Below are 20675 nucleotides of genomic sequence, written 5' to 3'. Positions count from 1 at the left end.
ACCGGACCGGGACCGGCAACGGGATCGCAGCCCTCGGTGTTGCTCCCGTGCCTCGCTCAGCCAGTGAGCGGGAACCGGTCCGTGTGTGGGATCTGAACCCTCGGTGGGAGCGCCGCCGTGCTTTCCAAGCAGCGCACTATAGCAGTGCGCCACCGGGCCGGCCCTTAAATATATTTCTTAAACAAATTACAGAAACCTCTTTTTCTTATTTCTTGTATAATGCAAGATATAGTCAGGAACTGGTTTAACTGCCACCAATATACAGTTGGAACAAAGCACACCCCTTTGTGGTTTTATATAGCAGTGTTAAAAATTTCCACTGAATTTCAGTGTAAATAATTTCTCACAGGTATTGATATTCAACACTGTACCCCACAGATATGTACAAACCATTAGGTTCCAATAAATAAATAATTTCTATTTGCCAATATAAAACTAATTTAGTTAGAAAAATGATTCCAAATGTGATTGAGAATCTATGTAATTTGCAAATGCTACCAACAGAACACCTGTTACTGTGTTTAATCTATATAATGTTCATCAGCAAAATTACTGAAACGGGGTGAGGCAGTCTCACTAACTCATAGCTAAAAGTGTCATATTAAAGTAATACAAGGTGTCTATAATGTTATGAAGCTAACTTTAAAAGAGCTCAAGTGAAAAACTGATTTCATTACTTTATGCATGCTACATATATTACTATATCATTAGCAAATGCCTAATGATATGAAGACCACACTCTTTCATTCATTATTAAAAGACAGACTTCAAGTCACAGCCATGTTTTACCATTGATAGATTCTATGTAGAAAATGCCTAAAAATGTTATAATAAGAATAAACTTATTCCCTTTACTGGATAATGTACAACTTCCTGGATTTGGTTTGCGCTCTAAAGAACTGTCTTTAGTGCCAGAATAATAGGATTACACATTTCACAAGATAATACAATATATATGGAAATATATCATTAACCATATGAAATAGGGACCCATTAACAATGCAACAAAATGTGCGAATTACTAAGTCATTAAAAGTCATTGTTACAGCATAGGGAATTGATTATAAACAAACCTAGACTCACATCTCAGTTTTGCCACTTTCTATGTAACTAAGACATATTGCTTAATCTCCCACAGTCTCAGTTTCTTCACCTATAAAACAATAATAAAAGTTTCTTGGAGTTGGTGTGAGGATTAAATGACATATGGATTTAAAATACTTATCACAGCTCTTGGGACAAAGTAAATGCTTAATAAATGTGCTATTACTGTTATTATGATTGCTATTACTATTATTATTCGTAGTCATTTTAGTAATGGCGTTAATACTAGAAGTAGCCAATATGTAAAGACAGAGCCATTTTGAAGCTTATTTGGTTAGAAGGCAGAAGATACTCTATCTCAATCTCTTATTTTTTTATTATTATTTTTTTTTCCTTTTTGTCTTTTTTCGTGACCGGCAACGGATCGCAACCCTCAGTGTCGCGCCCGTACCGGACCGGGACCGGCAACGGGATCGCAACCCTCGTTGCGCCCGCACCTCACTCAGCCAGCGAGCGGCCAGTCTGCATGTGGGATCCGAACCCTCGGCGGGAGTGCCACTGCGCTCCCAAGCGGCGCACTGTAGCAGTGCGCCACCGGGCCGGCCCTCAATCTCTTATAATTAAGAGACTGTGACTTATAATTAAACAATGGCATGTATCTCTGGCTCAAAAATTCTTTGTTCACTCTTTTACAGAAAGGAGGTAACTGATGCTAGAAAATGCCCACTAGAAATGAACACGTCATTATAAGTTGAAACACTTAAAATGTTCATAATGAAAAAAAGCTTTGGTAAAGTGATAGACAAAGATGATCAGTTTGTATATAAAAATCAAAAGAACTTTAAATATAATAAAAATGATAATTTATGTACATATGTTGCAATGGACTGAAAGTTTATGTTCCCCTGAAATCCATATGTTGAAACCTAACCACCAAAGTGATGGTATTAGGAGGTGGGGCATTTGGGAGGTGATTAGGTCATGAGGCAGAGCTCTCACAAATGAGATTAGTGCCTGTATAAAAGAGATCCCACGGAGCTGCCTTGCCCCTTCTACCATGTGAGGACACAGCGAGAAGACACAGTCTATGAGAAATGGACCCTCATCAGACACCAAATCTGCAGGCACCTTCATCCTGGACTCCCCAGCTTCCAAAATTATGAGATATAAATTTCTCTTGTTTATAAGCCACCCAGTTTATGGTATTTTGTTATAGCAGCCCAAATGAAGTAAGACAGGTAAGTATGGTTTTTACCTTGCTGCCTGAAAGAATTAAGCCTTCTTAGTTTGTTTCCTTCTGTATTAAAGGTTACAGTACAAAAGTATGCATGTTTTTTAAGATGACAAATTATTCATTAGGACACCAGTTCTCTCTGGACACTTTAGCACCATCTTATAAGGGATGCACAGTCTTAAACTGACATCTCATTATTTTCAAGTCAATTCCAAGAATTTCTATATTATGAAGACAGAGATGAATTAGATTTTACCACTCTTTTGTCTTTTCATTACTTCACTAAACACAGAAGACTACTGAGCAACCAAGCAAGGGTGGACATCTTCAGAAGGAGCCAGCTGATTCTAAGACTAAGAAACACAATTTAAAATATGATCCTTGAGGAAAAGTGCTTTTACATACATCATCAAACTCAGCTCCACCATAAATTTTAAAGCTATGCCTAATATTTCGAGCATTGCAAAATGACATTTATATGACTTCGAAATATTTATAACACCTCAATTTTCTGTTATTATTAAAACTAAATTGCACCATAGAAATATATTATTGAAGAAGCTAAATTTTATTCACCTCTTAGTTTATTTCTTATATGTCCTCCAAGCAACATTAAAACCAAAGAAATTGCTTACAACTTCCACACAGACTATCTTTGTTCTTCCTGAGGCCTCTGGAGAACCCTAGAAATTCTAATTAGAATTAGTAGTTATAAGCTACATATTTTATTATTATTTTGAATTTAGTTAATATTAACCATCATTACTTTAATTCTTATATAATATCACTATTATCAATAATTACTATAGATTTTTTTAAGGAAAATGACACTATCATTATAGCCTTGGTGATTACATGTCCCCAAGTATCAATTGAATAATAAACTAAAACTAGAACACATATACAAATTCCAAGTTACATACATAATGTATATTCCAAAGTACTAAAAGGGTCTTCTCCAACTGCCCTTAATACACATATTTCATTAACCCAGAGAGCATTTTGAAATATATTTGGTCATATGACATCATTATGGCTTATAAGGAAAACCTAAACATCATAAGCACAAGAACACAGGATTTGGAAACTAGAAGAGACCTTAGAGATGAAAATTAAGAAATCATACTGGTCAGGATATAATAATATCTTGCCTAGCCTACTGATATTTATTCACAATTAATGATCTATCATCTATCTGTAAATTCCCATCATCAATCTGTCCACCAAAGGCCTGCTCAAGGGTTAATCATCAAATCGCTGGGCCTCTAAAGCTCCAAAAATGAAACCCAAATTCTTTAGTGTGAAGTTCTCCTTACCACCTTCACACCCAAGTCTCTTCACTGTACAGTCCCAAACCAGCAGGCTGCTATCTGTACTTTCAGCACAGTATATGCTTCAACCTTCCCCACTATTAAATTAAATCAACAGGAGGCTACTGTCCTTGAACTTTGAGTTCTTACCTAACAAACCAAAACCTAATTTAGGAGTATATGTTTTGTAATAAACAGCTAAGGTTCAGCCAATCACAGGCAGCCAAGTGATCAGACCATATCCAAATAAGGCAAATGCCTCATTGAACTATGTCCAAATAAGATAAATGCCTAGCTGTAGCCAATGAGATAATTTCTCTTGGTCTATAAAAGATTACTGCTTACACTGCTAGGTGGAGCTCTCTGGACCTCTTTTGGTTCTGAGTGCTGCCCAATTCATGAATTATTCTTTGCTTAAAAAAAAAAGTCTTAAATTTAATTTGTCTCAAGCTTTTCTAATACTCTCCTAGTGGTGTTCTATGCCTAGAATACCATCTTCCCTTCTTTCTATAATGAAATTCTACTTAACTTTCAAGGTCCAGCTCAAATTATACCACCTCTGGCATCTCCATTTACCCTACTTAAAATTAACTATTGCCATTTTGTGCTCCCATAGCTTTTAAGAAATATTCCAGCATTTACTACAACTTGACTACCTCCTTCACTAGATTATGAGTTCCCTGGTGCATAAACAAGAACTTATTCATTCCCTGTCATTTAGTATAGTACCTTGCACATAGAAGGTACTCTTAAGCCAAATGAAATGAGTTTTCCATTCTATCCTAAAACATAACCTATTTTATAATACAACTTTAAAAATAATTGTCATTAAAGCTCTAAGAATAAGTAATTCAAATAGTATAATTTTATGGTATTTCACATATCAAATATTTATACATTTAAATATTACAGATATCAGAACTAGTGTATGTTAAAGCTTTTTTTCTATTTAGCAATCCTAAGCTACTTTAAAATCTTAAACATTTTCTTGAAAATATAGACTAGTACTGCTTGCTTTACAGTGCATTTCGTGAGAACAGAGACATGAACTCTCCAACACCCTTGCAGTAGGGGGAATTCCTCAGAGGTTTTGGACCTCACTGGGTCTAGGAGGTTGGGAAATAGGTCTGAGAAACAATGAGTGTGTTGCTCCTTCCAGGATGCAGCTGAGTGAGCTGGAAGGAGCGGCAGAATGGGAAAGAAAGTAGCGCCCCAGAGCTGGGAAAGCCAGGACAATGCAGTTTAAGTCTGATGGAGCCAAAGCCTCCTACTGATTTCTTACTTATCCTGCCACCTACTGACCACATGAAGAATGAAGACACTGAGAATGACAAGGTACTTCCGCTATTACAGTAAGATCAATCAATAGTTATTGAGTGTTAATTTTTTAAAAGGACGTTTTGTATCATTAAAATTTGTTTTGTCTATACTATGTATGTCTGGAATACACTGTGGTGTCTAATTATCCCTTAGATGTCCTTTCAGTAATAAATCTTAGTAAAAGCAATGGTAATGAAAGGTGCCCCTCAACTGATTTGTACTTAAATATTCAAAATTAGAAAAGTACAAGTAGTGTCACATAGGAAATGCAGAGAATCAAACTTAAGAGGAATGTAAATGCAGTATTCTCAGCAGTGAAAACGCGAGAGCCTTTATATAATTTTTCTTCAGTTTTACATTGGTTTGATTAAGTTATGGCAGCTACAGTAAGAATTGTTTCTATCGTAACTGATTAGCTCTACCAACTGCTGCACAGAAGAGCAGGACATTCTCTTGCTAAATTAAGAGTGGTATTAAGTGTCAGTAACTAAAACAAAACAAAACAAAACACACACACAAATAACAGGTTATATGGAAGGGAAAAGGGAATTAATGTCTATTAAATGCCTGCTACATACCAAGCACTGTGCTGGGTGCTTTAAATATATAACCTTATTTAATACTCACAACACTACTAGGTAAACATTAGTGTACATAGTTTACGGATAAGAAAATTCAGTCTCTGAGGTTGTAAGTATCACAGCTGGATTGCAAGTATATATGCCTCTATTTCCTCTGGATTTCCTACTATACCACACCACCCTTAGAAACTTTCTAATGGGTTTTGCACTTACTTCTCTGTCTCTAATTTCAGTTTCTTCATTTGTAAAATAAACTTAATCACCTGTAAATTCCAAATTAACTCTAAAATTTTATGAAATCTATGATTCTTCTAGGACTCAATACAAATAAATCAAGAAGCAAAAGAGTTACTGCAAGTAGAAAATGTGCAGAAAACTAGAAAGGGAAGTTCACAGAAAAAAAATAAATAAAATTGTCTATGAAGAGAAGAAAAGCTGATCAACCACACTCCCAATTTGAAAAGTAAAAATTATAACACCAATGATTTACCATGTTCACCTCTGAGATAGGTAAAGGTTGGGGGAAAACAGATACTCATATATATTCTTGGTGACACTGTAAAATGACACAAACTCTTTGGAAGACAATTTTGTAATATCTTTCATATTTTAAAAAAAATTTTGTTTGTTTTGGTGGCTGGCCAGTACCTACTAAGGGGATCCAAATCCATGACCTTGGTGTTATAAGGCTGCACTCTAATCAATTGAGCTAACCAGCCAGCCAATGTACATAGCATTTTATGACGAATTTTACTTCTAGAATTTATCTAACAGATAGCCCCACATAGGTGCACAAAGGCATAAGTAGAAACATGTTCACCACAACATTTCTTGAAATAACAAAAGACTAGAACTAATCTAAATATATATTAACAAGGTACTGGTTAAATGAATTAAGGTAGGTCCATACCACATAGTTCTATACAATATGTAGAAAGAACACAGTACATACACACAAGCTCCTATGGAATAATCTCGAAGTGCATCAAGTGTATTTAATAAAAATGTCAAGGAATAAAAACCAAAAAAACGATAAATACATATACGCTTCTACAAGCACAGACTATTCTAAGAGGCAATGCAAGAAATTAGTAATAATAATTTTGTATGCGGAAGAAGTTGCAAGTCTAGGACAGAAATTTTTTTTCTACAATTTTTATTTGCTATAAAGTATAAAGGCTTTATTATAAGCATGAATACTTTGCTATAAGCAATTTTTCAATTTTAATAAGTCATTATAATAAATAGTAATATCTGAAGTCACTGAAGAACCCTTTACATGTAACATCTACTATACCAAATAAGATAAAAAAAATAAATATGTAGATGCAATGGCAAGAATTTTTTTTAAATGCCAAAACTCTACAGAATCTTCTAATCACAGCAGATTTCTGTGTGAGTGTGAACTTCAACCTTCAAGGAACAACAACCACAACACAAGCACCTCCAGTGTGCAAGATATGATAGAAGGGCTGAAAAGGAATAATTTTCACCTCTCTTTCTCTCTCTGAATCTTCCAAAACTCACATTCTCACATTCTAGGGCATGTTGTGACAAATCAGACAAATGAATGGTAAAGCTGCTAATTTGAAGGGCATGAGACTATGGAATATTTACATTTCTTAGTTGTAAAGACTTATTCAGACAGAAAAAATTTCTATGCTTAACTGAACTCTCACTTCTGCAATAATTAGAAGTGAAACAGTCATGCTGAAATAAAATACCAAAAATTCATGAGCCACAATGATTAATTTATGACACTGAGAAGTTACCTGCATAGTACCAAAATTATGTGTAAAATTCACAAGAGTTTAATAATCTACCATAAACAAGGCACTCTATTATCAAATCAGCAAACTATACATACTAGGTACCAGAAAATCTACTTATAAGAAAAACTATATAATTTCCGAGGAAACCAAATTGATAAGTATATGGTACACAAATACATCGCCTCTGCTTTGCAGTAAAAATGACAATTTTACAATGAAGGGATATAACACACATATTATACAATAAACTAAAACTTATCTTTTCAGATGAACAATAATAACATTTATGCAAAATAAAATTCAAAAGAAAAGTATCTTTCCTCCTTTAGTTAGTAGAGAAAATACACTTACTATGTTAATTTACTCTATTCATTTGTCCACTGTGGGAAAATTACACATATGCACATTACCAGAAATTTTTAGCAAATCTCTGAATTTCAGTATATTGGAATCAGGAATTTATGTTTAAAAAAAATAAAATGTACCTTTTATCTGGGTAGCAAAATTCAGTGCCAATTTTGCAAGGAGATCTGGATTCTCAAACTTTTCTTCTTTAACTTTTAACCAGAAACAGTTCTCAGATAATTCCTTGGGCTCAATCTGAAACAAAAACAATAAAGTTAAATTTCTAAATTATTACTTCATATTTAATTATTCAAAGAATTCACTTTCAGCAAGGTTGAATGACAGTTCCTTTATTCATCTATCACCTAAATCAATTTTAGTATCTATAAAAATAACACTTTTAAAATAAATATTCATTGGGAAACTCAGAATTCTATTGATGTGCAGAAAAGTTACATGAAAGCAATGGGTAGTAGCGCAAATTACATTTTGAAAATTTTACTACTGGAAGGAGTCTTAAAAATAATTTAGTAAATCCCTCCCCCAACTCACATACATTCTTACTTCTGGGTTTTTGAAAATAGGGAAACTGAAACTCAGAAAAGTGAATTCCCCATGTTCACTTATTAGGTTGAGGGCAAAAGCAATAATAATAGCTAACACTTACATACCTCTTACTATGTGCCAGGTACTGTTTTAAGTGATTTCCATATATTAACTCTTCTAAGCCTCACAATAATCCTTCAACACAGGACCTACTATTATCTCCATGTTAAAGATGATGAAACTGAGCCCCAGAAAGTTTAAGTGGCTTCCCAAACTCGTAAATGGCACAGCTGAGATGTAAACTCATGCAGTGAAGAGGAACATATATGGAGTCCTAGCAAGGAGCTGTGGGAAGCTCCTACCACCTGGCAGAAAGCAGGAGCATGCACAGGGTCCTAGCCAGGAGCTGTGAACAGCAACCTTTATGTGGCAGAAGGGAGGAGCACATACAGGGTCCTAGACAAGAGACTTGAGCAGCCCATGCCACCTGGCAAAAGGCAGGAGCACACAGAGGGTCCTAGGCAGGAGCCATGGGAACCCCCCACCTCCCAGCAGAAGGCAGGAGAATGTATGGGGTCAAAGAAAGGAGCAGGGGTCTGACCCCACAGCCTGGCAGAAGGCAGGAGCATGCATGGGGTCCTAGGCAAGAGCCATAGGCGGCACTCCTTGCCCAGCAGCAGGCAAGACCATGCTGAAAACACCACTTCCATGCAGGCATCCCACCACAACCACCACCACAGCAAGGGCTCCCGAAAAAAGCAGCTCACCACCACAGTGACAGCCACAGCCACCATGCAGATGGCCTGCCAGACACTCAACTGCACTGACACAAGGAGAGTCACCAGCAGAGACTGGAAAAAGAAGAGGAAGTCTATCTCCTTGAAGCCCACTCCAGAGTGACAGAAGAAGCAGCTGCTCTACCAGATCACCAAACATCAATGTAGAGATACTAGAAATATGAAAATCCAAGAAAATATGATACTACCAAAAGAATAAAGTAATTCTCAAATACCAGACCCTATAGAACAGGAAACACTTTTAATGACTGAAAAGGAATTCCAATCAACATTCTTAAGGAAACTCAATGAGATATGAGAAGACTCAGTTAGACAACATAAATAAAGAAGAAAATAAAATCCAGAATATGAAGGAGGAAATTTACAAAGGGATCAATACCTCAAAAAAGAATTTAGCAGAACTCATGGAACTGAAAAATTCATTCAACTAAATAAAAAACACAACTGAGAGCTTAAACAACTGGCTAGAACAAGCAGAAGATTTTCTGCTCTTGATGATAGTCTTTTCGAAATAACCCAGACAGACAAAAAAAGAAAAAAGACTTAAAAAATGAAGAAAATATAAGAGAGCTAGCAGACAACCTTAAATGCACAAACATTCAAATCATGGGTATTCCAGAAGGGGAGAAGAAAGGAAAAAGCATGGAAAACAATAACAAAAAACTTCCCAGGTATACAGAGAGACACAGACCTTTAGATCCAGGAAGCTCAAAGATCTCCAAACAGATTGATCCAGAATGATCCTCTCCAAGACACATTATACTCAAACTGGCAAGCTCAAAGACAAAGAGAGAATCCTAAAAGCAGCAAGAGAAAAGCATCAAGTCACCTATAAGGGAGCCCCTATCAGAAAACAGCAAACTTCTCAACTGAAACTCTACAGACCAGAAAAAATGGGATGATATATTCAAAAGGGTAAAAGAGAAAAACTGCCAGCCAAGAATACTACACCCAGCAAGGCTATCCTACAAAAATGAGGGTGAAACAGTATATTTTCCAGACAAACAAAAACTATGGGAGTTCACCAGCACACAATCAGCCCCGAACGAAGTCATATAGGGAGTCCTGCATCTGGAATACAAAAAACAATAATTAGTACCACATAAACACAAGAAAGAACAAACCTCAATGGTAGAACAAAAATGCAAATAAGAGAAAAACTAAATATTACCACCTCATAAAACCAACAAACATCAAAGACAAATTAAAGGGGTAGAAAAGAATAAAAGATATTTACAATATTCAAATGAAAATCAATAAAATGCCAGGGGTAAGACAATACCTTTCAACAACAACCCTAAATGTAAATGGATTAAACTCCCCAATCAAAAGACACAGACCAAGTGATTGGATTCAAAAGCTAGATAGACCCCACTACATGCTGCCTTTAAGAGACTCACCTCACCTATAAAGAGACACAAAAACTAATAGTGAAGGGATAGAAAAACATATACCATGAATGGAAACCAAAAATGAACAGGAGTAGCTATTCTTGTATCAAATAAAATAGACATTAAACCAAAAACCATGAGAAGAGACAAGGAAGACCACTATCTAATGATAAGGTGATCTATCCATCAAGAAGACATAACAATCATAAATATATATAAACACAACACTGGAGTACCAAGATATATAAAGCAAACACTATTAGGCCTAAAGAAAGAGATAGATCCCAATACAATAAGAGTACGGCACCTGAACGCCCATCTCTCAGCAGTGGACAGATCGTTTAGGCAACAAATCAACAGAGAAACAAAGGATTTAAACTACACTTTGGACCAACTGGACCTGGAAAATACCTATAGAACATTTCATCCAACAACTACAGAATATACATTATTCTCATTAGCACATGAAACATTCTCCAGGATAGACCATGTCAGGTCATAAATCAAGTCTCAACACATTTTTAAAAACTGAAATCATTTCAAGTAACTTTTCAGACCACAATGGGTTAAAACTAAAAATCAATAACAAGCAAAACTCTGTAAACTATACAATTACACTGTAATTAAACAACATGCTCCTGAATAACCTATGGGTACAAGAAGAAATGAAACAGGAAATCAAAAAATTGAAACAAATAAAAAAATAAGACACATCCTACACAAAACCTGTGGGATACTGAAAAAGCAGTACTAAGAGGGAAGTTTATTGCAATAAACAATTACATCAAAATAATAGAAAGATTATAAATAAATGCCATAATAGACACCTCAATGAACTAGAAAAACATGAACAATCCAATCCCAAAATTAGTAAACAGAAAAAAAGAATTAAGATCAGTGCAGAACTAAATGAAATAGGGACCCAAAAAATGATACAAAAGATCAGGGAAACAAAAAGTTGTTTCTTTGAGAAGATAAACTAAACAAGCCATTAGCTAGGCTAACTAAAAAAAAAAAAAAAAAAAAAAAAAAAAAAGAAGAGAAAAGACAGCCCCCCCAAAAATCACAAACCAAAAAGGAGATATTACAACTGATACTACAAAAACACAAATACTCATTAGAGACTAATATAAACAACAATATGTCAAAAATTTGAAAACCTGGAGGGAATGGTAAGTCTTTGGACACATGCAAACTACCAAGACTGAACCAAGAAGAAATAGAAAACCCGAACAGACTAATAACAAGCAATAAGACTGAAGGAGTAATCAGCAGTTGCCCCACAAAGAAAAGACCAGAACCAGATGGCTTTTCTGCTGAATTCTACCAAACCTTTAAAGAGGAATTAAGACTAATTCTCTTCAACCTATTACAAAAAATTGAAAGAGGCCATTCTCTCAAACTCATTCTATAAAGCCAGCATCACCCTGATATCAAAACCAGACAAACATACAATAGAAAAAGAAAACTACAGGCTGATAACTCTGATGAACATAGATGCAAAACTCTTCAAAAATATATTAGCAATCAGAATACAGCAAGACATCAAAAAAATTATACACCAGGATCAAGTGAGATTCATCCCAGAGATGTAACAATGTTTCAGTGTATGCAAGTCAATAAATGTGATACACCACATCAACAAAATCTAGGATAAAACCTATATGATTATCTCAATAGATGCAGAAAAAGCACTTAACAAAATTGAACATCCCTTCATAACAAAGACTCTTAGCAAATTAGATACAGAAGGAAAGTATCTCAACACAATAAAAGCCATATGGGACAAACCTACTGCCAGTATCATCCTGAATGGGAAAAAGCTTTCAGCTTTTAAAAACAGGAACAAGACAAGCATGCCCAATCTCACCACTCCTTTTTAACATAGTATTGGAAGTATTAGTCAGAGCATCCAGGCAAGAGAAAGAATTAAAGGGCATCCAGGTTGGAAAAGACAAATTCAAACTATCCCTATTTGCCGATGACATGATCCTATGCACAGAAAAACCTAGACTCTACCAAAAAACTCTTAGAATTGAGAAACGTTTTCAGTAAAGATGCAGGATACAAAATCACCATGTGAAAATCTGTAGCTTTTTTATACTCCAATAATGAACTAGTAGAAAAAGAAATCAAGAATGCCAGTCCATTGACAATAGTCACCAAAAAAATAAAATACCTAGGAATCAATTTAACTATGGAGGTGAAAAATCTTTATAAGGAGAACTACAAATCATTGCTGAAAGAAATTAAAGAGGACACAAAAAGACTGAAAGACATTCGATGCTCTTAGATTGGAAGAATTAATATTGTGAAAATGTCCATACTACCCAAGGTGATCTACAGATTCAATGTAATCCCCATCAAAATGCCAATGACATTCTTCAAAGAAATAGAAAAACAATCCTAATAGTCATATGGAACAACGAAAGACCCAAATAGCTGAAACAATCCTGAGCAAAAAGTAAATAAATAAATAAAGCTGGAGGCATTACACTAACTGACTTCAAATTCATGTACAAAGCTATAGTAACCAAAACAGCATGGTACTGGCATAAAAACAGATTCTCAGACAAATGGAGCAGAATAGAAAACCCAGAAATCAACCACTATACTTATAGCCAACTGATCTTTGACAAGGGCAACAAGAACGTACACTTGGGGAAAAGACTGTCTCTTCAATAAGTGGTGCTGGGAAAACTGGACATCCATATGTTGAAGAATGAAACTAGACTTGTACCTCTCGCAGTATATCAAAGTCAACTCAAAGTGGAATAAAAGGTTATATATAAGATCCAAAACTATAAATCTCCTAAAAGAAACCATATGGGAAACACTTCAGTAAGTAGGACTAAGCAAAAGACTTTTTGAACAAGATCCCAAAAGCACAAGCAACAAAAGAAAAAATAAACAAATGAGATTATATCAAACTAAAAGGCTTTTCACAGCAAAAGAAACAGTTAACAGAGAGAAAAAATCTACAGAATGGGAGAAAATATTCACAAACTATGCATCCTACAAGGCATTAACATCAAGAATATATAAGGAACTCAAACAACCACACTGTAAAAAACCAAATAACCCAATTCAAAAGTGGGCAAAGGAGCTGAATTGGCAATTCTCAAAGGAAAATACATAAATGGCCAACAGACATATGAAAAACTGGTCAACATCACTCAGCATCCAGGAAATGCAAAACCACACTGAGGTATCACCTCACTCCAATTAGATTGGCCAGTATAAAAAGACAGACAATAACAAATGCCGGTGAGGATGTGGTAAAGGTGACCCTTCCTACACTGTAAATTAGTGCAGCAGTTATGGAAAACAGTATGGACATTCCCTAAACAACTACATATAGAACTGCTATATGATCCAGCAATCCCATTGCTGGGTGCATACCCAAAGGAATGGAAATCATCATGTCGAAGGGATACCTGCACTCCCATGTTCATCGCAGCTCTATTTACAATAGCTAAGAGTTGGAACCAACCTAAATGTCCACCAACGGATGACTATATAAGGAAAATGTGGTATATATACACAACAGAATGCTACTCTGCCATAAAAGGGAATGAAATTCTACCATTCGCAGCAACATGAATGAATTTAGACAAAATTATACTGAATGAAATAAGACAAGTACAGAAAGAGAAATATGCATGTCCTCACTCAAAGTAGGAACTGGAAGAAAAAAAAAAGGAAAGAAAGATACAACAATCACAATAATTCCTTGAACTTTCAAAAGGAGAGAACAGAACTGAGGCCACCAGAGGTGGGAAAGTTGGAAGGAGAGAGGGAGCTAGAGATAAATTGGTAAAGAGCCACAAAAAATGTTTACATGTGTAATGATAAAATAGAAAAATAAAAGATAAACCCAGGCAGTTCAGCTCCAGATAATTGTGCACTTAGCCACTACAATGAAACCCAAGATTACAACTATGCATTTTCTAGTATACATCATCATACTTTCTGATATGTAAGTACCACTATACTATATGCTAAATTGCTAAATTAATAAACATATTGCATTTGCACACACACATAAATGGGCCAACAGCTTCTGGATCCTGTATTTTGGTAGACTGTGCCTAATTAAAAACAAGTACATTGTAAATCCATTTATACCTCATTTACTGTTACAAGCAATGCACAGGTATATGCTTAACTCCTAAAACTGATTTAACCATCATTCTGGTCAAACCAACTTACTACATAAACACTTTCACATATCACTCTAAGTATGCTCTTTGATTAGACATTTCCCCAAATGGTGGTCTGGGTAAATGTATTTTTGTTAAAAGATTAGTTCCCACAAAATGAGAACTGTGTCAATCTTTATAACCTTTTCAGGGAAACATATTATTTGATAATAATAACGAAGCAAAATAACATTCAGAAGAGAATATTTTTATATATCATATCAAAAAATAATTAGGTTATGTCACTACTAAATTAGGTTATTATAAACTATTCCACACCATCTGAAAGTTTAAACCCCCCCCAAAAAATCATTCTGTAAGAATGAAAATAAGATAACAAGGCTCATTAATAAAAAAAAGATTATATTAAGAAAGTTATAGTACTCAAAGGTAACAATGGCAAAAGAATCAAAATGGTTTTTCATTTGTAAATATATTTCAAATATTATTCTCTACACCACTTTAATTTTCCTTTTGCTTTCTTCATAATTTCAAGCTATCTGGGGAGTTATCATTTATCTAGATAGTAGACTGAAAGATGGACATAATATGTTGATCTTACAAAGGAAAGCAAAAGAGAAAGCAGTCACAGTCTCAAACATTATATAGCACCTATAACTTTTACGTAGCAATGCAGTTATTCACACATTAATAATCACCCATGGCTAGTCAAAAAACTCTAGTTATAGTATTACCTTTGACCAATTGATTCTCTTCATGGACACTTCAGGTTTATATATTTTTTTCTGCTTCATTCCATAAGGTAGGTCAAGTGGTGCTCCTGGGGGAGGAGGAACTCCTGCAAGCAGCAGTGGTGGAAGAGGTCCCCCAAACAAAGGTGGTGGTGGTGGTGGTGGTGGTGGTGCTGAAATACCAATCATTCCAGGTAAAGGAGGTGGAGGAGGAGGAGGGGGAGGAGGAGTTCCTCCGGGTAGAGGTGGTGCTGGTGCAGGTGGTGGAGGGCCTGGAATTCCTGATGAACCTAAGAGTCCATGTCCCTGAAATATAAATAATCCAAGTTTAAATACTGATAATAAAAGATAGCAGAAAGAACACATATCAGTAGACATTTGTGGTTGTTTTTTTAAAGATTATATACACTATAGATGTTACTACATATCTTAAATATTTAGCAACATCTAAGGGTTAAGAGTACATGAAAAAGACTTGTGTAGATTTTTGATAAGCATTATACACTATGGACAGCGACTCCTTTCCGTTAACACATTAAAGCTAGGAAAGTTGGCATCCTCCAACTTTTCCAGTATTATGAAATACTCCTCCAAAATAATGAGAAATTACCTTTCATTATAAATATATGCAAAGAAGAAGCACTGTATATGGCTTGGGCCTGTTATACTAGTTGGTTTGAATATGGGATAATTAATACAAGGTCATGCATTCGATTCCCTTGGGGACCAATTAGCTTTACACAAAGAGTCTGTTTCATAGCACCAGTAACTTAGCTGTCTTCTGATACCAATAATTAATACTAAGTAGCATCCATTTGCAGAGTAATATATGCTTATCAACATTTTTAAATCTATTATTTCTTTTGATCCTTATCATAACCCTGAAATGTAAACAGGGTATTTTTATCTCACCTTTATCTCACTGCTTATAGATGAGGAAACTTTAATTGCAAAAAAGTTAAATGACTAACCAAAGGCTGCACAAACTGAAACGTGACTAGAGTTTCAATGTGGTTCTTCTCACACCTAACGCAGTCCACTTTCAACTACAACAAACTACCTCTTCATGAATGGGTGTCATTTGCCATGAGGAGAATTAATTCACACAGATTGGATCATGAAGAGAGTATAACTTATTTCTACTATATTTGTAGAAAGTAACTTCAAGCTCATTCTCCAATGACAATGAATAACAGATGAAGGAGAACACTGCATTCCATGTTGTCCTGTGTTTTGGTAATTCATCTGTACCAGTTTCATTAAACCATTACTGATCACAATGGTTCTCTTTCTAAAATAAATGAATGTAATAGTGGAGCTGTTCATTATAAACATTCTTTAAAAATCACTACCAACGAATAGGCATCTTTTGTAATCAAGATATAACATTAGATTAACTGTATAAAAGGCTTAAAACAAAATTTCTTGGTGTAGTGTTATTTTTATTTGGGAAGAAATTCCTCTTACCTTTATTAATACAAACTTTCTACTTGTACTATTTAATTTAAACTTAGAATATCTTTATAAAATAAGCTGAAGCATATTTTTGGGAAAATAATATAAAGAACTGACTTATTTACAAAAATATTAAAAGTTAACACTCATAGGTAGACATGATCGTGGAAATGTTTCTTGTAACATTCAATGCACACTGCCAAATATTTTATTCACATATATGAATGCTTATGTGTATATAGACACATATACAAGTTAAACGTTACATTTAACAAATGACTGTTCTCTCCTGGAATGCAATCCTTTCGGAGGTTAGGAAGAATTAAAGACAGGATTAAAATATGCAAAATTCTTTTAATTTTATTTTTAATGCAGTAAAACTGTGGAAATCTTCCGACTTTCACAGTCTTGGTTGAGATCAAAGAAATTGAGGGAAAAATGTAAAGTTCAGGAAATTAGTTATTTATCCTACAACATTTGTATATAAATGGATTTTTTTGAATACTTTGAAAGGCAAAATGTGTGTCCATTTTTTATTAATAAGCAGCAAAATTAAAGTAATACATAGTTGCAAACATCAGTCAAATTTTTGCCTCTATTAGATCATACTTATGTTATGGAACTTATACAACCACAAACCTTTTCTCCTCTCCCTATGAACAATTAGAAATTGAACAATTAAATTAGGCTATAATATAGTATTAACAATTGAATAATTTATGCCATTTTGGACACAGTAGAAAGTGCTGCATGACTGCGCTTTTTACAGTTAACAATGAATAAGCAACTACTTCCTAAGCAGTGAGGCCCTGTGCTGGGTGCAGTAGAGCTTTGGATAAAGGTAAGAATTAGAAATATACTGTCCTCAAGGTGCTTATGCTCAAGTGGAAAAAATAGAATGGGCACACAAGCAAATATTAGTGGTTTTAAAAAGTGATATGAAACTTCAGAGAAATTCCCTAATGGAGTTTTTGGCGAAGATTTGCAAAGGATATCCTACTGAGCTTCACCTTAAAGGATATTTTACACATGCAAAGATATGCAAGAGGGGGCATTTGGGATCGAGAATAACATAAACCAACATTTCTCAGCTAAGTTCTATGAAAATACTATTTCCAGGAGATGTTAACAGGTGTTCTGAGATAAAGGGTTCTGTGGTCAAATGAGTCTGGGAAAGCTGTATGAAAAAGAGTTAGGTTTCTTCAAAGTAGGACATCTTGGACCCTTTAATATTCTAATGAGTATATTGGACCAGGTTCCTCATGAAAACCCTATTAGCATCTCTGTAACTAATGTCTGGGAAATGCTAGCAGAAGAAAAAATGTGGAGACAGTAAGTTCCGAATGTGAAGGGAGGAAAGGTGACTTAGCTGTAACAGAGGCTGCAGTGAGGGGAGCAGTCAGAGCCTAGGCTGCAAAAGAGAGATAAGGGAGCCCATGCTAGAAGGACTTAAAATTCCTGGTAAGGAGATTTTATTTAATCCTGACTGCAACAGGCAACCACTGAACATATTAAAGCCCAGAGTGACAATAATCAGGGCAGTGTTTTAGGAAGATTAATTTGCCACTGACATAAAGGATAAATTTGAGGAGGAAGAGACTACAGACAGGGAGAAAAGACAGAAAACAATTGTATAATTCCAGGCATGATGTAACAAGAGAGTGGACCTGGGGGGTCCTGGGTTTTGACGCAAGGGGGAAAAAAGAAAAAGAACTGACATTAAAAAAAAAAAAACAGTGACTAGCTTAATTTGTGAGGGGGTGGGACAGGAAAAAGGGAAAGAAAACTCCAGCTTCACTGTTTGACAAAATGGTGGTAAAATTTAAACAAATAAGAATAGAGAACAAGCTGGTTTGAAGAAAGAGAAGAGATCATAAATACTGGATTTGATTTCAACATGCAGCAGGAACTTCGTATGGGGATAGCTAATCAGAAGCTGAAAATATAAGACAAACTCAAGAGTACTTGACACCTAGTAAAAGGTGATATTTGAATGTATGATACTGAATGGGATATTAGAGCAAGGATATACAGATAAAAGAGCAGAAGACAGAACGTTGAGTAATGTCACCATTTGGGAGATGAAAAAATAAAGAGAAACTGAGTTCTCAGACATGTAAAAAGGAAGTCAGAAGAGAGAGAGAGAAAGATTTAGTGAAAAGAAGGTAGAGATAAGTGATGCAGGAAACGGCCATCACATTGGGTGTTCTGGAGTCTATTGGTGACTTTTAAAGTAATTTTTCAGTAGATTAATGGAAATAGAACTAGTCAATCAACAAACACCTACTGAGCATCCACTATGTTAAGATGTCTTCAATTTCTTAATATTCATTTAAGACACAGAGTGTGTTGAAAAGAGTACTTAATCAGTTCTAAATTTTAGATACTCTAACATTTTAAGTGTATATGTGAGCTTTTCATTATAGGGAATGTAGGTAGAAATGTAAAGTTTATAGATTTAAAAATGATGGTAGTTGAGATTTAAAGAGATCTCTAGAAGTTTTGGGGATAATTATAATTAATGAGCATTTCCACATTCTTTTTGAAAGAAAATACTATGCACTCAGTTTTTCAAATCATCATAAAAATTTCATCTCAAAAGCAGTTTTGCTTGTGTAATATATTCTGCTAAAAATATTGAGAGCAGTTTGAGCTACTAATACCTTATTATATTTCCAAACATTAAAATAATTTATTGTCCTGAAAAATCAAATCCATGGAGGTATTTCAACTAAAATGTGAAATAACCAAAAATCTGCTTCTGGTCACATTTTTCCTTCTATCTAACAAGATAATTCTCTACCATCAAACTCACTCTGACATGACACAAAGTCTATATCTTCTTTCATTACCTGTGTTCGAAGTTGCTGGATTTCTGTTTCAAGTTCTTTGATTTTTTCTTCTCTTTTTTGAAGCTCTGCTTGAGCTTCCTGTCGAGCTGTGAATTCTTCATCGAACTGCAATGATGACCACCATAAATGTACTGTTAATAACATACTTTTGAGAGAGCCTTAAACAACATTATGTATTCAACAGGTAGAGTGGTTTTTCTTTAGTTGGATTCCCAGATCATTCAGAAAATCAGAGCTCCTGATTATTTTCAAGACAGTTAAGTAACCATGTGGAGGTGGGGTACTGCTTGTGGTGGTAGTGGTTGGTAGTAAAGACAAAATATGGCCCCACTCAAGGTAAGCACACACATTTTCACTTCTGAAAAAAATGCAAAATAAATAAATAAATAAATAAGGGGACTGAGAAGTCTCTCTTTAAATATAATGGGTATTTTTATTAATTTGTTATTGAAAATTCAATTTTAGAATTAATAATGTTTTTAATGTTTCATCCCATACATTTAAGTTTAATGAATTAGAAAATGAAATCTAAAAGTATTCCATCAAGGAGTTTCAACTCCTTAACTGTTTTTATTCTTGAAAAGAGACTGAGCTTTTAGAATGCTTAAATGAATGTACGATCATATGAACTGGAAGATTTCTATAACAATCTTAGTTGTCCAGCATCCAAAAAGTGGTGCTCCACAAAATCTTAAGGTAGAATGATATATGCTGTAATAGCTTTCTCCTTCAGATGGTTAATCAAACCACTGTGTGACATTATGAGAGGGAGAATGAAAGGTTAAAATACAGTGTGCTAAGCCAAAAAGACTGTTTGGGTGGCAAATATTTATTTACTGCATCCTGCCCCAGCCCTTACCTTAGTCAGGGCTCTAAGCAGGCACAAAACAACCTGCATATTTACAGTAAATACTGCCTATGTCTGACTATAGAACATTTTATTTGCCCTTTATTGTCAATGTCACCTCAAGTCGTTTTGGAAGTCTATACCCTATCCCAGCAATGTTATTTCTCTTTCTACTATCCAGAACTGTCTTCAGAGTTTATGGAACAATACAAAAGTATGATACTGTTAATAAATATTCATACTTATAGTAGATATGACCTTTGGAAAATTTAAAATGCCATTCTGAT

General features: G+C 34.8%; 1 protein-coding gene across 1 annotated transcript in view; it reads right to left on the bottom strand.

Moving 5' to 3' along the window:
- DIAPH2 (diaphanous-related formin 2) overlaps nt 1-20675 on the bottom strand; it is a gene marked incomplete at its 5' end in the record, with an annotated part of 376543 nt that overhangs the window by 294509 nt on the left and 61359 nt on the right. The window contains 3 exons of the mRNA XM_008577556.1: nt 7747-7861; nt 15238-15540; nt 19542-19646. Of these exons, the coding sequence (XP_008575778.1) occupies nt 7747-7861; nt 15238-15540; nt 19542-19646 (523 nt within the window). The remainder of the gene's footprint in view (nt 1-7746; nt 7862-15237; nt 15541-19541; nt 19647-20675) is intronic.

The sequence above is a fragment of the Galeopterus variegatus genome, unplaced genomic scaffold (assembly GCF_000696425.1).
Source record: "Galeopterus variegatus unplaced genomic scaffold, G_variegatus-3.0.2 Scaffold1536, whole genome shotgun sequence".
In the NCBI taxonomy this organism is placed as follows: Eukaryota; Metazoa; Chordata; class Mammalia; order Dermoptera; family Cynocephalidae; genus Galeopterus; species Galeopterus variegatus.
Note: the sequence above shows the minus strand (reverse complement) of the source record. Positions and strands in the feature narration are given on the sequence as shown.